The sequence below is a fragment of the Impatiens glandulifera genome, chromosome 4 (assembly GCF_907164915.1).
Source record: "Impatiens glandulifera chromosome 4, dImpGla2.1, whole genome shotgun sequence".
NCBI classification, from domain to species: Eukaryota; Viridiplantae; Streptophyta; class Magnoliopsida; order Ericales; family Balsaminaceae; genus Impatiens; species Impatiens glandulifera.
In genome coordinates this window covers 20,049,367-20,066,221 of record NC_061865.1, presented here as the reverse complement: position 1 = coordinate 20,066,221, position 16,855 = coordinate 20,049,367, and the positions used below count along the sequence as shown (strand labels likewise).

The 16,855-nt window shown below is 31.2% G+C and overlaps 1 protein-coding gene across 2 annotated transcripts; it reads left to right on the top strand.

The window, feature by feature from the left end:
- Positions 1–3,999: 3,999 nt before the first annotated feature.
- Positions 4,000–16,084, top strand: LOC124933857 (flowering time control protein FPA-like). 2 transcript variants are annotated; one of them, XM_047474297.1, is made up of 7 exons: positions 4,000–4,439; positions 9,650–9,895; positions 10,369–10,509; positions 11,108–11,441; positions 11,519–11,903; positions 12,459–13,768; positions 15,733–16,084. In XM_047474297.1, exons 1-6 carry the CDS (start codon positions 4,152–4,154, stop codon positions 13,750–13,752), a joined length of 2,688 nt encoding a protein of 895 aa, XP_047330253.1. In that variant the 5' UTR covers positions 4,000–4,151; the 3' UTR covers positions 13,753–13,768; positions 15,733–16,084. The 2 variants fall into 2 exon arrangements, with proteins under 2 accessions (XP_047330253.1, XP_047330254.1); XM_047474298.1 differs by lacking the exon at positions 9,650–9,895.
- Positions 16,085–16,855: the final 771 nt, after the last annotated feature.

The window sequence follows — 16,855 nt, the reverse complement described above, 5'->3', positions numbered from 1 at the left end:
TTCATCCATTTTAATAAAATAATGAAAAAAACAAAAATGTGTAAAAATAGATAAATAAGAATATTATATATATATATATATATATATATATATATATATATATATATATATATATATATATATATATATATATATATATATATATATATATATATATTTTGGGAATCTCAACCTTGTTTTAGATTTAAATAAATAATTTTAAATTTATATTTTTTCATAATTATAATATAATATTTAAATTTTGTAAATTAATCATAATTAGATGGCTATTCATCCATTTTAATAAAATAATGAAAAAAAATGTGTAAAAATAGATAAATAAGAATATTATATATATATATATTTTGGGGAATCTCAACCTTGTTTTAGATTTAAATAAATAATTTTAAATTTATATTTTTTCATAATTATAATATAATATTTAAATTTTGTAATTTTATCCATGCAAAAATATGTGCAGTATAAAGTCTACCTCGATGGTGATGACTCAATTGAAGTTATGAAGTTTGTACCCGAAAAGTTACACGTGTAAAACTATATTTAATGGCCATACAAAAAGTATTTTTTTATAAAAAAGTTGTCCATTTTATAATTTTAAATACAAACTTAATAGTGAGTTTTTTTTTATCTCATAAGTTCACGAAACTTTTAAACAAATTTTTGGACATAACATCATTGTGTCAATTGTTTTTAAACCGTTTGGGCAAAGCCACTCCCGGTACAACTATGACTGTTATGATATTTATATTATGTTTTTATTTTTAATTTTCTGTAAAATAAATGGTGCAAGTTTTATTATTCACTTTTTTTATACAATATAAATATAATATTTTATGTTTTTGAAAACAATAGTTCTCATTCAAAATATTCTCTCTTTTTTCTCTGTTTTTTAATTTATTTTGATCTTTTTAAAATTTGATAAAATTTGATTATGTATCTCGTATTCAAGTATTTATAATTTTTGTAATATTTTAAATTTAGAACTCGTGATAATAACATATATGCATATTTTAGAAAATAAATTATACAAAAAAATTATATATATATATATATATATATATATATATATATTTAGATCTGGATTATTTTTATATGCATGTTTATGATAAAATTAATAATGAAGTGTTAAATAATATGTTTTAGATGATCAAAAATTACAAAATATATATCGTTGATGGGTAAGTTGATGGGTACGTGAGATATAGCGTCGATATTTTTTCTCAAGTGTAACAAATAATTGACTAAGAATAGTATCTCTAAAATGTGTTTGAACACGCAAACTAATATTTTTCTTAATTTCTCGAATAGCAATTATGTGACGACTCTAAAATGTTAAAACTAGCTTAAATCGACATATTTTTAATGAATTCTAGTTATACCTACTATTTTGGTTCTTCATCTTAATCGAAAACAATGTGAGTTATCAAGTTCAATTTTTTTTTTTTTAATGGTCAATTTTTTTTTGCATCACACAAACCAAATCAAACTTCATTTCTTTTATTTGATTGTAACTTTTTCGAAGTAGAGAGCCCCTTATCTCTCTTTCTTCTCCCTTTGAATCCAACATTTCTAGAATCCCCATTAACTCTAGCCATAGCCGAAGTTCATCTTTGTCAAGAATCCTTCTTTGGCCAATTCTTTCTCATCTGAAGCTAATTACATAAGAAAAACTACTTTTGTGATCAAGAAAACTCTCACCCTATACTTAGTTTAATTTTTTTTTCTTCCTTAAAGATGATGTGTTTAATATTTTTCATGTATTAGTTATGTTTTTTTTTTCAATGTCTCAATATTGTGGACTAAAGAGTTGAATGGGTAAGATTACAAAAGATTTTTTTTTATAAATATTCAAGTTAAAAAAATATGCCGAATCAAACAATTACATTTATTTTATAAAATAGATTTTTATATATATATATATATATATATATATATACATTTATTTTATAAAATATATATATATATATATATATATATATATATATATATATATATATATATATATATATGTCTATTCACATGTTTATTTACTCATTGTATGTTTTTTATTTGATTTAGGGTTAATTAGCTTGATAATATTTAATATTGAGCTTATTGCCTAGCTTATTTATTATATCTGTAATAACATTTTATAATTATATATATAATATTTTAAATATTACTCACTCTAACTTTCTTAATAAAATTATCAATAATATATAACTCACTATTTTAATTGTATATTTATAAATTTAATATTTTTTATTTGAATTTTTTTATTAACTTAATTTTAAATATTAATAAATTACTTAAATTATAAATGATTTATTTTAAAATAAAATTTATTAATATATTAGTTTTTATTAATATATAATTTTAAATTTTAATTAACATAAAAATAATTATTTTTTACTTTTTAGTATATTATTTTTTTATGGTCTAATTTTTATCTATTATTTAATTTTTTTTAAAAGACCTATTATTTATTTTTTTATTATAATTGTTTTTTATTTTATTTTAATCTTTTAATTTTTTTAAACATTTATAAAACTAACAAATATAAAATATGATTTTTTCACTAATGTTTTTAATATTTGGTATCTACAAAATTATAAATTAATTATTTATAAAAATAATATAATATTATATTATTTTAAATAATAAATATAAATAAGGTGAAAAATATCTATATATGTTTAAATTTGTGTTTTTAGATAAATATTTTGGTGTGTAAAAAAGAAAATAAAATAATGTTTAAATTTAATTATGTTTTATTGTTATCATAATAATTTTATATAAACAATTATGTAAATAAGAAAAAAAATTACAAATAGTGATGGAGAAAAAATGTATTAGATTATAAACTTAAACGATGAAGACAAAATTATATTTAAATACAAAATCATATTATAAAATTTTCAATTAGCTTATTAGTTATTAGGTTATTAATTGAATCAAACTATTCACACATTTATTTATTCTTTATAGGTTTGTTGATTTAATTAGTTTTAATTGATTATCCAAACAATTATTTAATTGTATTAAAACTATTTTGACTTTTGTCAATATGTATGATGGCATAACATACTTTATCTCTAATCCAAATAATGACATAAATAATATATTAATAAAAAATAATCTTTTAATAATTATATTATAGTACATTATTTTAATCTTATAATATAATATATTTTATCATTCCTCACAAATTTAAGTCAACAAGTTTTATATTTTTGCTTGAATTTACAATATAATTTTATCATTAGCAATGTCTTCAATTCTTTAGTAAGCTTAATTTAATGTTTTCTTATATTTTGTTCCCCTTATTTACTTACACCTTGTATTATATATTTTTTTAATTTTAATTTTATTTAATTTAGCTTGTATCCAGTTTCAATTATTTTGTCTCAACAACTTCATCTTCATTGTGTTTCAAGAATAAAACTAAATTAATAAAATAATATTAAACTAAAATAATAAATATAAAAATAAATAAAATTTCCTTAGACATGCAAAGAAGGAAGAGTGAATTATAGAAGTAATATAAGTAAAAAAAAAAAAAATAGCTTTTTATTTAAAAAAAATATTAACTGTCATCTTTTATAAAGTTAAAGGCATAAATAAATATGATAATAAATATATTACTCAAATCTATATATTTAATAATATTATATTATAATAAATTATCATAATCTTATAACATAATATATTTTAATCAGTAGTATAAAATTTGACAATATTTTGATTATATATTTTTAATAGAATATTAAATTTGATACAATGCTAAATTTAATATTTATCCCATTTTTATATATTAAACTTTTAATTGATAAATAATAAATATATTAATTACAAATATATATAACTAATTAAATTAAATATTATCAATAATAATCAATTAAATTCATTATAACACATAATTTTATTTTTATTTATTATTAAATAAATAAACCAACAAATAAGTATTTTAATATATATATAGAGAGAGAGGGAGAGAGAGAGGGTTTGTATCTTCAATCTGAAATCGCGTGTTCTTCAATCATACGTAGAAACGCTGTGTTCTTAAGAAATTGCCGTCTTCAAGTCTCATCCTTCACCTTCTTGAAGAAATTTGCTGTTTTCAATCTCGAAGAATCGGAAGGGGTCTAGATTTAGGGTTTAGACTCGCCGCCATGGTACCTCCAGTCAAATTCGGGCAGCCGATTCAGGGGGGAAAGGATATGGAGGGATCCGATACGTCGAGTAATCTGTGGGTTGGGAATCTTTCAACAGACGTGACCGATGCTGAATTGATGGCTCTGTTCTCAAGGCATGGAGCAATCGATACGATAACATCATACACTTCTAGGGGATTTGCTTTCGTTTATTACAAACAGGTCGATGATGCTAAGGCTGCTATGGCTGCTCTCAGGGGGACCAATTTACGTGGAATTCCGTTGAAGATTGAACTTGCGAAACCGGTTTGTTCTGCTCTTTTTGCTTTTATTATTAGATTTACTTTCTATTCGAATGCTGGCCTGTATTTCAAAAGATTTTCGTTTTGTATACATCAGTCTCAATTTCATTTTTCACATTACAATCTATGAATCGCTTTGGTCTTTAGTTTAGGAAATTTGGAGTCCGGTTAGTTACGAACATTCTAAATTCTACTATAACCACACTTCAAAGAGCTACCCAAATGTTTTTCTTATTGGTTAAACATATATGAACTGGTTAGGACAGAGCTTCTGGGAAAGACTACAATTCATGTCATCAATTTTGTTAGTTAATTAAAAAATGGTACTACATACAGAAGACCTCAAATGAAAATAGAAGTCAAGGTTCTCGAAAGAGTTTTGGTTAACTTGAAGCTCGATTTTATTGGCTGATGCATCACGAACCTGATCTACCCTTGCTCCCTTTCTCCCATCATAGTTCATACTTTGATTTAGCGATTCTAGTTTCCTTTTTCTGTGCTCATAACGATCACATCAATACTTTTCTACTTGTTTGCTGATGGATTCTGCATTTGTCATTCCGCTAAACTTTGTATAAGAGTTTTCATTGTCAACAATTTTCCTTCACTTCGAATTTGCTCCTCTTCCACACTTCATGCTCAAAGACGGTGCGCATAAAGGCTCAAAGTGTGTCTAAATCCTTCTCTTTCTCCTTTGTCTAGTGAACGTCACACCTTTATTTGATTCCACATTGTCCATGAAAGGTTGTGAGTAAACCTGACCATTACAGTCATCCTCCCCTATTGTTGGTAAAATGACGATGGAGTCCAGACGCTCATCAACATGGGATATAAATGAGGCCACTGATTGAGTGGGCATCTCAGTCTCCACTCCCTGTTTTCCTAATTCTTCCCTCCAATGTAGTGTAGGTGACTCTTAGAGAGATCTCCTTCTTGGGATCCATGTTTGAATATTATTCTTCGCTTGTTCCCAACAAATGTTGTCCTCCTCCCATCGCTTCTAAGTCTTCTCAACGAATGAAGGAGCCACAAAACCAAGCTAACTGTAGCATCCATCGTTACAACAACTTGTTGAAATTATCGATCTTACTCATTCTCAAAAAACTAAGAGGAGGACTTAGTTAAGACTAATTTTGAAGAGCACGATGCGAAAAAAATCGAAGGAGCACTTTGCAATTGAACCTTTTAATAGCACAAAGAAGTTACTCCTCGGAAAGATAGATCCTTTGACAAAACAAAGCAACGTCCTCCAACACAACAACCTCATCGAGAGAGACCATTGCAAAACGTTTCAGATAATGTTGAAGATGATATGATTCGTTCGACGACGAATGGACACATAAGGAGATGTAATGTGAGGCTTCAAGGACGCCGCTCTTGGGAAAAACTTTTGAAAAATCTCTCCATGTCTCGTCCATTGGATGGCTACAACAAACACTACCAAGCGAGGTCCTATGTTGATAGTCAAGGGGGGCGGAAAGTGTGTTGCGTTGCAGGAACCGTAGTCCCCCACTACCTCCACAACGACATCTACAACCTCCACCAAGTCCCACATTGTTTCATCCCGCAAATTGTAGTTGTCTATGTCTTTGACTTTGTCTTCCTTGTGTTTACACCTCCTCAACGGTAGATTCGACTGCCATCGATACAAGGGCAATAGTAGTGGAGACTCCCCTATCTCCTACTCCGATTTGGGATGAGCCAAGAGTTGGTGGTTTCATCACATATTCACTTTCTCTAGCTCATTTCCCAACCTCACCTCCTCCTAGATGGTGACCGTGCCGCCGATTCCTTTGCCAGTCTGACTAAAGTGGGAACCTGTTGCACCGCCTGTGCAGGTCCCTCCATCGGTGCGAACTCCGTTGGCACACACATGCATAGAGAGAATTGATAGAGAGAGAGAGTAGATTGTTGTTACTCACGTTTTTTGAAGTACTATATTGATTTACTAAGTATTGTGATTTTTTAAATATATCTAATTGGTGGTAATCACATTGCTAAGGGTATATCTACTAAGGTTAGTTTCTTATATGTCGCGTAAGGAGCAATGTCAACGAAACCATGAAACATAAATATCCCTATATTGACTCACATGAATTATATCCCTATATTTCAGCTAGGTGAACAAATATCTATTTTACCATTACAACTTGTAGATATGTGATGTAAATTTTTAGAGCAATAAGTATAACATGAGACTAACATGTTGCAATGCAGCTAATTCTTTTTATGAGGTTTAATAATCTTGAACAATCAAATTCTCTAATAACTTTTAATTTTAAGAATGTTCAATGAAACCATTGTTAGACACTTTATCTGCTTGTTTTGAAATTCTTTTAAAATTAGTTTGCCTATAAAGTAAGGTAAATTAGTTATGCAATAAGTCTTTGTATGTGGAAATTGGGGCAAGAAACCAACTTATTATCTACACTAAGACTTGCCACAAACTAGTGTGCATAACATTAAATTGTTTATAGATAAAATGTAGGCATATATGAGAGCTTTATTTATATCAAATATAAGACCAAAAGCAGGAGCCTAAAGGCCGAATACAAATTGAGCAGTTAAGTGATTTCTTCCATCTCTCCCTTCTCAATTTGTATAAGGATAATATTATGAAAGACATGAGAAACACTGTTATGGTTCAATAGTTATTCAAGAAATGACAATAACATGTAGAAACTGTAAATTCTAAAATTAACTAAAAATGTTATTGTCTTTTTAATATAAATTTTAATGGTAATTGAAATATTGGAGATTATAATCAAATTACGTCAATCATTACACTTTCTTGTTTGTTGATTCCAACTATGATCATAATCTCTTTGAAATATAATTTTAAAAAGTTATAAGATAATGTTGAAGTAAATGAAAAGAGGTACATTTTATTGTTCAACGAAAATGACTTGAATTTTAACTCAAGCTTCATGTTTATCTGTTTTTATTATATTACGTGGGCCACTACATATTTATCTCTGGGGAAATACAATCGTCTTAAGAATTTCCAAGCACATTCACGGTTCTCCAACATTACTTTCTTAAATGCGCCCTTTTGAACCATTACTCTAGCTTAGTGAATTAGGTTTTGACAATGTTCATTCATTTGTCAATAGCAGAGTCTTTATTGTGTCCTAAAATTTCAAATAAGATTGGTCCATTTTGAGTGGAGACGACAATTTAAACCTGTTCCATTTTCTAACGAGTTGTCTTTGTTAACATTTTTTTTTCTTTTGAAAAAAAGACTAGTTGTACATGCAAATACCAAAAAAACAGTTTCAACGAAAAAGCGCAAAAAACCTAACATAAAATTAAGAATTCAAATACCCGCTAAAACATGCCTTAGTGGTAGCAACCAAACAAATTACTCCTCAGTTTGGGAACCATCCAGATTTCAGTCTCCTAGCTGACTGTGAGTCATTGCTTTTCCAGCTGAGCAAGCGACATCTATGCCCTCCATAAAGATCTCAGTCATGCGGCCTCTGTAACCGTGGATGGCAAAACAAACAAGTTGCTTCATATGTCTTGATTTTAAAACATTAAGAAATTGGAAGTTTTTTCTTTTATTCAAAATAAGTTAAAATGATAAGAGAGATGTTCAGATGCTTTATATGATCTGAGAAAGAGTATTGCACAAAATATTTGTGTACAATTGTATTGCAAATGAAGATGAGAACAAGTCAAATAAATTTCATGTGGTACCATATAGATTTAAGAGCTAATAAACTACAGTTGCAGTAATAAATTGTAAATCCATGTTGCGGTGTTATGTATCATTGGTTAAAACACGAGGAGGCATATTTCTGGATTTTGACAAATGGACTCATTTATATTACTTCACTGAAAGCTAAATCAAGTGTTTCTAAGGCCGCAGAGCTATTTTCTAATTTTCACTAAACTGTTTTGTGCTATTCTCTGAATCCTCTAACATCAAGCATGATCTTGTAAAATTTGCATGAAACGATAAACATGTTGCTTGCAAAGCTTTGTTTAGTAGATGTATAATTTAGTGCAGTCTGAGAGCAACCTCACATGGAATGGGCTGAATTGCATAACCTTCCTTTGGGTTGATAATCTCAAAGATGAATATTGGTTAGCTTGAAAATTTTTAAAATGTTGTTAGTCATACACTTGTATAGTAGTTATGTGGTGATGAATATAGGACTTTATTAGACTATAGATACAAATGAGTGGGTAATTTTGTTTCATTAGATCATATTGGATTGCTTCTCTTTGTGAGGAGTTTCTATGTTGACATAGTTAAGTGCTTGCATTATTTATTTTGTACAGCCATCTGGCCCATCTCTGATTGAGTTGAGCCAACTTTGCAGAGTGTCCTATGTGCTGTAATTTTGGATGACAAATTTATGAGACGATGTCCAGGGTAAATATGTGTTCTCAATCTGTGATTGCTTGCAAGAATACCTTGTTTTGTTTGCCTTGTATCATGGGTAATAGGACATGCATGTACAAATCCTGTTGAAGAATGAATGCCTTTTATTCTTTCTTCGTTTTTTCCTTTCTATCCATGAAAATGATTCTTGGCCCCTGTTTTATTGAAATGTTGTTCTATTTGTTTTGTACCTTATTGAAGTATGGGGCTTATTTCTTCCCCCAAATCTTTCATTGTCTTAGACTGTTACAACCTTGATTGAGTCCAATGTTTTGGTGAAGCTGTTCAAATAAATGAAGTTGATTTTATGGATGATGGGTTGAAGTGGGTTGGGGAAATGTTGTTAATCATACCCGTCTCCCTTTTGGGATGCTTGAAACATCTATTTGCAAATGTGGAATATATTGCTTAGTACTCCATATTATGCATTGTCCATTATACTTCTATAAATATGGTTTTCTCTATTGAAAGTTAACACTATTTGTATTTTAATTGAATGTCTATTGAAAGCATATAATAGTTAGTCATTCACATAAAATATTCATTGTGAAGTTTCCATCAGTAGTGTCAATTTCTTTCTTTTATTTAATGCTCCCAGTGAGTTGATATATGTGCTATTTATTCATGTATTTTTTTTTTCTAAAATATTGATTCTCTTCAGGTCTGAGTCACCTCACAGATCACCCTGTAATTAATAAGTTAATAATTCTTTCCTAAAACTTCTGTGTTCCATTGGGGTTCTTGTTCTCACGCATCTTAGGAGGATTAGTTAATTTTTAAATGATTCCCTTACAAATTCATCTAAACTTATCCTATTATGGCAGGCTAAGCCATGTAAAAGCTTATGGGTTAGTGGCATCAACCCAACTATTATAAAAGAGAAACTGGAAGAGGAATTCCTTAAATTTGGGAAAATTGAGGACTTTAAGTTCCTCAGGGAACGAAGTACTGCTTATATTGACTATTTCAGATTAGAAGATGCATTACAGGCTGTGAAAAGTATGAATGGGAGGAGAATTGGTGGTGCCCAGATACGGGTTGATTTCCTAAGATCACAAACTGTTAGAAGGGTAAAGCACATTCATTTTTCTGATCAGCTAGACCTGTGCTATTCATAGGCAAAAATATGAATCACTTTGTCAATGCTTTTCCTAGTCCATTAGAATTAACGGGGACTCTCCTTGTCTCTTATTTATCTCCAATTAATAGTGCAACTTCCTTGATTTATATGTTGTTGGTATAGGGTGTGCCTATAAAGCACTGAAATACAGATTTCATAGGGGACAGTGACTAATTTTATATAAAAATATCATCCATCTATTCTATTATTTTCTTCACAGGGTCCTTTTTATTTGTTTACTTCTTGCAGCTGACTACAATTTGTGTTTGGTTGTGTAACTAATACTATCTGACTATTTCTTCACTCTCCTCCCTGGACCCCTTTGGACAGGAAGAATTGAACGGTCAACTGTTACTGGTCCTTTGTGGCAAGTTGTATTTTTGCCATTATAATGTACTGATGCATTTTTTTATGTGTGGATAGGATCAATGGCCTGACCACAGAGATGGAAGGGATGGACAATTTCATGGTCGGAGTATGGGTGTTCTTGATTCATCCTGGATGCTACCTGATGTAATGAGAAATCATCCTGATTCTCTTTATCCTGGTTCTGGGAGGCCACAGGTATCTCCGAATATGATTCTTTAACATTAATGAAGTGGAATATGTGATAGATAAATAAGCACTGCAACATATAGAGGATGAAATTAAAAATGGCAATTAAATGATTAAATATTGTTCAGAGAATTTGCTTGATAAAATATAGTATCTCACAAATGTTGGGATAACTGTAATAAAAATGAAAGTTCTGTTAATAACAGATGAGGTCTTTTAACTGGGTGGATGTCATTTGCATTAGTAATGTAATAAATAAGACTATCAATATGATATTTTGCTGGTCTTCTTGAAAATGTTGGCGAATTGTGATCAACTCAGTGTGTACCATTCTATTGTAGGATTGCAAACAAAAACTGTAGTAGAATCTACAAGGAAATGGAGTTGGTGTTTGATGAATGATAGAAGAAAATTAGAGTTTTATTAATTTTTACGTGGTTGAGTCATGGATGCAAGATTGATAAAAGAATATGAAATTAGAGGATGAAGAAACAGAAAGATATATTCATTCTAAGAAAAATATCCACTTTTAATTCATTCTGTTTCCCTTATGTTTGATAAAATCTCCCTTTGTTCTCTTTTAATTATATTTGTTATTCATTTTCAGTCTCCTGTGGTCCGGAAGGCTGATGGCTTGCCAAGTAGGGTACTGTTGATTGGTTATCCTGCTTCTTCCATCATTGATGATCAGATGCTACACAATGCAATGATTTTATTCGGTGAGATAGAAGGCATTAAAAGCTCCCCCACTAAGAATTATGCATTGGTCGAATTTAGAAGTGTGGATGAGGCCCGGCGGGCTAAAGAGGGGTTACAGGGTCGACTTTTTAATGATCCCCGAATATCAATCATGTACTCAAGGCCAGAGGTGTTTCCTAATGAACCTATGTTCCAACCTCCACACTTAGACATGTTTGGAAATAATCACCCAAGAATTCATGGTACTCTTTTTGACCTATTCTTAGTGCCCATAAAAATCTTTTGATACTAATTGTATTATCAAAACCTTTGATTTCAGGTCAAGAAGTTAATGAGTCGTCTGCAATGAGTGGTCCCAATTGGAGAAGATTGTCTCCTGCACCCGGTTTGCTTCCTACACCTCAAGCTGGAATGAAGAGACCAGTCAGAGCTGGACCTGGTTGGGATGTATATGATGCAAATCAGCTTCCATTGGAGTCTAAGAGATCTAGGGTTGAAGATGATTTTATGGGTCGTGACTCCCCATTTCGTTCTAAGAAAATGGAAGAACCTGGCATGGGATTGAAAAGAAATTATGAGATTGAAATTGGTCGGAGAGGCCCTGTCGGTCCTGGCTTTATATGGCGTGGTATTATAGCTAAAGGTGGATCCCCAGTTTGTGGTGCTCGCTGTGTCCCTGTCGGTAAAGGCATTGAATCTGATCTGTAAGTTTTCCTTTTACAGTTGTGCTGACAAATTTTTTAATGCAATTGAAGATTTTTGGTATCTGTTTTCATCCTGTTTAGTATTGGATGTTAAATGTATTATCCTATTATCTACTTCTGATAATTTTTTGAAATTATTGTTCCTATTGGGGAACATTGCCAACCATAGTGTGACTGTAGCGTCTTAATCTTATACACTTCATAATCCAAAAGCTATTGGTTTCAAACTGCAATCCCAGTTAAATAAGAAGGAACTTTGCAATACAGGATTTCAGTCCATTAAGTATGCTGTTTACATAAGCTTAAGCAAAGGATGAATCATATGGCGGACCTGGCGGTTGAAAACACAACGTATCAATTAATCTAAATAACTAAGAATTTTGATTAAGTTATATTGCTTAGATTAAGCTCAAATTAAGTTAAAAAATCTAGTTTAATTCGGTAAGCTAGTAACTTGACTCACTCGGAAACATAGTAACATATCTTAATCTACTCTTGTCCTCAATTGTCTGTTCTTGACTGATGCCATTTTTTCCTTCTATCTTATGCAATCAGTCCTGAGGTGGTGAACTGCTCAGCCAGAACTGGGCTTGACATGCTGACGAAGCACTATGCAGATGCTAGTGGTTTTGATATTGTCTACTTTTTACCAGATGCTGAAGAAGACTTTCCTTCTTACACTGATTTTCTACGTTATCTTGGGGCTAAAAATCGAGCCGGAGTGGCCAAATTTGATGATGGAACAACTTTGTTTCTTGTACCGCCATCAGATTTCCTCATCAAAGTTTTGAATATCATGGGCCCCGAACGCCTCTATGGAGTTGTCCTCAAGTTTCCTCCAGTCCCTAACACATCAGCAATGCCGATTCTGCCCTCTATCTCTCAATATGGAAATGATCAACAAAATCCTTCTAGAAAAGAGTACAATGGCAATCCTTCTAAAGAGGAATTGGCTTTGCCTACAGACTATAACAGGGCTCCATCTCTCAATGCCCCACCTTCTGAAATACAATCATTCCCTTCAAAAACAAACTCATATTCTACTCAGCCAATTTCACAGGCGACATCTCAGGCAGCTGTTACACTCACTCCAGAGCTTATTGCCACCTTAGCTTCATTAATACCCACGACTGTGAAGTCAACTGGCGCAGATAGCTCACAACCTTCGTTATCTTCTGTTAGACCTGCCTTAGCCCCAGTTGTAGGAGATAATAATGTGCAAACTGGACCTCATGGTTGGCCCCAGGATCATCATTTGGTCCCCCAACAGACTAATGCCTATCATCCCATTCAACAAGTGGAAAACCAGAGTTATTATCAGGCGCCACCTCAAGTTCCTCAGAGCTTTCCTAGTCCTAATTTTCAGGGACAACCTCAGGCTCAGGGTTATCCTAACTCTAATTTTCAGGGGCAACATCAGATTCAGAATTTTCCTAGCGCTTCAAATGTTTCAAGCCATTATCAGGATCCAACAGTTTCTTCTGGACCATTGCCAAATTCCATAATTCCTTCACATAATGGACAGCTTGGAGTTTCTTATCCTTATGGAATTCCTCGTAATGAGCAGACAGATTCAATGGGGGTAGTATATGGGCAATCATCTCTTTATCAGCCAACTCCATATTCTGGACCTTTCTCCAATCCCATTAATCAACAACCTAATCTTATGCCAATGGCATCTGGAAATATCAGACCCGAGCTCCCAAATCAGTTTTACGGAGGAGCAGGTCAAGGGTCATCGAGTACTGAAGTGGACAAGAACCAGAGGTACCAATCAACACTTCAGTTTGCTGCTAACATTCTGCAGCAGTTACATCAAACTGGACAAGGACCACCTCCCAGTCACTGATCACATTCCTAATCAGGTACTCTCTTCTTTTTCCTATTCATTCCGCATTTTTGTGTTCTAGATTAATCTAGTTGCTTGACTTTTTCAACGTAATGATTAATAGATTGCTAAAATATCATAAGTAGTTCTAAAGGTTCGTATGAGGGTACAATTGATATGTAGATGTGTTCTCGTATTAAGTAGTTCTAGCATACTAGGTCTATACCCTTCACTATGAGAATTGTTTTTAGGAAATTGAGTAGTGGTGTACATGCCAAGAGGGTGCTCTAGGGAATCCCTAGTAGGGATCATGAGAAGAGTGGCTTTTTTATTTTTAATGCATATGTCCCGAATGGTGGGATGTTGTAGCATAGCAGTTTTACTATTTGGTTATAGTTTAGTCTCTATACCACTATGAATGCAATAATTTACAATTCTAAGTTAATGTGAACATAGTTGGTGATCATGGTGGTGGGATGTTATATTCACCTCTCCTTGTAGAAACATGCTTTTCTCATAAAAAAAATGAAAAACATAACATAGCCAGGATTATTTCATTGTCGGAATGAATCACTTATATATATATATATATATATATATGCATGTATTATTGTGACTTCATTTTTCTTGTAGCTTCTCTCTTGATTTCTGTAGACCAGCTTTATATTATATAGTAGCTCATTTGTTAGAAATTACAGAGGCTTAGTATTAACTTTTTTATGGTATTTTTAGTTTTCATCTGTAAATATGTTTGACCTAACATTTTTTTAACAATAAATCCTCAAATTATATGACCTAAATGGAAAAGTTAAAGGATGATCTGTTGGCTGCTATGTGATATGCTTCAATATTTGGTTGTGGGAAATATTAGTTCAATTTATTCTTAAACAGACATTTTTGGTAATGAAATAACACTATTGTCAATAAAGACTGACGAATCATTAAGCAAATTCACAGCAGTTTCATATAGCATTAGGAAAATATTATACGTTCAACCCAAGACTCGGTATTCTTTCTGCAGTTGGCGATGACTTAATGAATCAAGGTTGAATCGTATGATATTATCTTAGTTTCACGATTATCATGAATGCGCTGTTCCATAAATGGTTGCTTCTCTGCTCTGCAGCCACTCGGTCTTATGATTTCAAAAGTGTTATTTACGTAATCAACCTTACTACTGGAAAAATAATGTTGGTTAGGACATAAAGGTTTAGGCAATCTACATAGAGTGGATAATTGATAAATCTCTAAAACATGAAATTGAGGTTATTTGTGTGCGCGGGATTGGATTCCTTTCCAAATTACAATTAGTTCTATTACCAGTATTATAAGATTACGGAATAGTAATATGCCAAACAAGCTATTTTGTGTATTATTTAGTTGATTCGAATACTGTGATGTTCGTTTTCGATATGGCATTAGGTAAGTAATGGTTGCTAGTTATAATGGCTGTTAGGATATTGTGCCACACTAAATTCATAAACATCATATTTTTTAAATGGGATCTCATCTGAATAGAAAATATGTCAAAAAAAATAGTGTTTTCAAAAGAACACTATATTTCTAGGCTGATACATAATATAAACAATGGGTTACCCTTCGCTTGATCCCTTCGTCTAAGCATCGAGCTTAAGTTTCATTTCTTTAGTAATCAGTTTTCAGTGTGTTTTCAGAAGTCAAAAAGAGGGTAAAATTTTGTATTAGGATTTTAAAGGGACGAGATTGCGTTCAATATCAGTAGGGAAATCAAAATAAACAAAGAAAATGACGACATTCATATTCCCAGGAGTTCAAAGTACTATCCGATGCAAATCCCCCGTTTCTTAATTGACGCGAACATTTGTAGAATGAATGCTTATGTTATTGAGACATATTCCTTGAAAAGTTTTATACTAGTAAAAGTATTTTGCTTAATTAAAAGAACGCTTTTTTTTGTTATGATGAATCGAGCGACGGCTAAGGACATGTAGATCGTGAATTAACCGTATGATTCTCTCGCAGTGATTATTACATCTGGACTTATGCAAACTATGAAGAGCGACGTACCTTCTGTGTGAAAAGACCAACTGCTTCCGAAATGAATGTGGAATTAAATTACTGGTTGAAATGAACGTGAAATTAAATTGAAATCGTGTTAAAATAGGTACTGGGTGTTCGACAATCGACCGCGAGCACATGTAGAATGCTTCAATTTTACTTTTATTTTCCCCTGGATTTGAATGCTACTATCGTTTTACTCTCATGAGTTTTGATCGAACGTGTATCGACATAAATGGTTTTATTTTATAACTTCTCTCCTTAAAAACTCATAAATTTGGATTTGATAGAAATTTATAATCTCATTTTAGTTCAATTTCTCTCTTCTACCTTCTACTATTCTACTGGATTAACAATTTAGCCCAATTTTCATTCTCTATTGTAAGAGATGTCAATTTCTCTTTGCACACTAATGATTCTCATAAATTTATTATTATTATATATATGTGTATTCATTTTATATTGAACAAATAGTTGTACTAATTTTTAATTTAGAAAATAATGCACCTTATATGATAATTTTGGTTAGTTGGGTTTTGAGGTTTAATTAGATATTGATACAGTATTCCTTATAAAATTATTTGAAGAAACTCATAATATGATCATATAATATATAAATAAATAAAAGTATTCAAGTTACAACATGAAGCTTAAAGAAAATATTAACACAAAAAAAAAGTCATTTTTATCAAAATATTTCAAAATTAAATTAGTAGTTTCCAACAATAACTTCATACAAAATTCAAGTAATCTAAACATAATCATTCAGAAATACAGTAGGTTATACAAGTTGCTAAGAGGTGGTGGCGCCCTTCAGGGAGTCTCGTTAAATTGGTTACGTGTGAGAATTAGTCGCGCTCCAAGAGGGTTGCATCATAAAGAAGAAGAGGATCCAAAGGTTATAAAAAATATATATCATTATCATCTTCATAAAGTGTTATAAATTTTAAAATATAAACTTCCATCAGCTTTCTTGTTACATAAATAAATTATGGTACTCTGATTTTTAAAACATAAATTCCAGGACCAGTTTTCTTGTCTCTATTAGAATTATTCTATTCAAGAGAGGAATGGTATGAGTTTTCTT

What these genes read in the sequence shown, in the direction of transcription:
- LOC124933857 (XM_047474297.1), top strand. Translation starts at nt 4,152, where the DNA reads ATGGTACCTCCAGTCAAATTCGGGCAGCCGATTCAGGGGGGAAAGGAT. An exon ending in TAATCACCCAAGAATTCATG is followed by an intron (nt 11,442 to 11,518) that starts GTACTCTTTTTG and finishes CTTTGATTTCAG; the next exon opens with GTCAAGAAGTTAATGAGTCG. An exon ending in AAAGGCATTGAATCTGATCT is followed by an intron (nt 11,904 to 12,458) that starts GTAAGTTTTCCT and finishes TTATGCAATCAG; the next exon opens with TCCTGAGGTGGTGAACTGCT.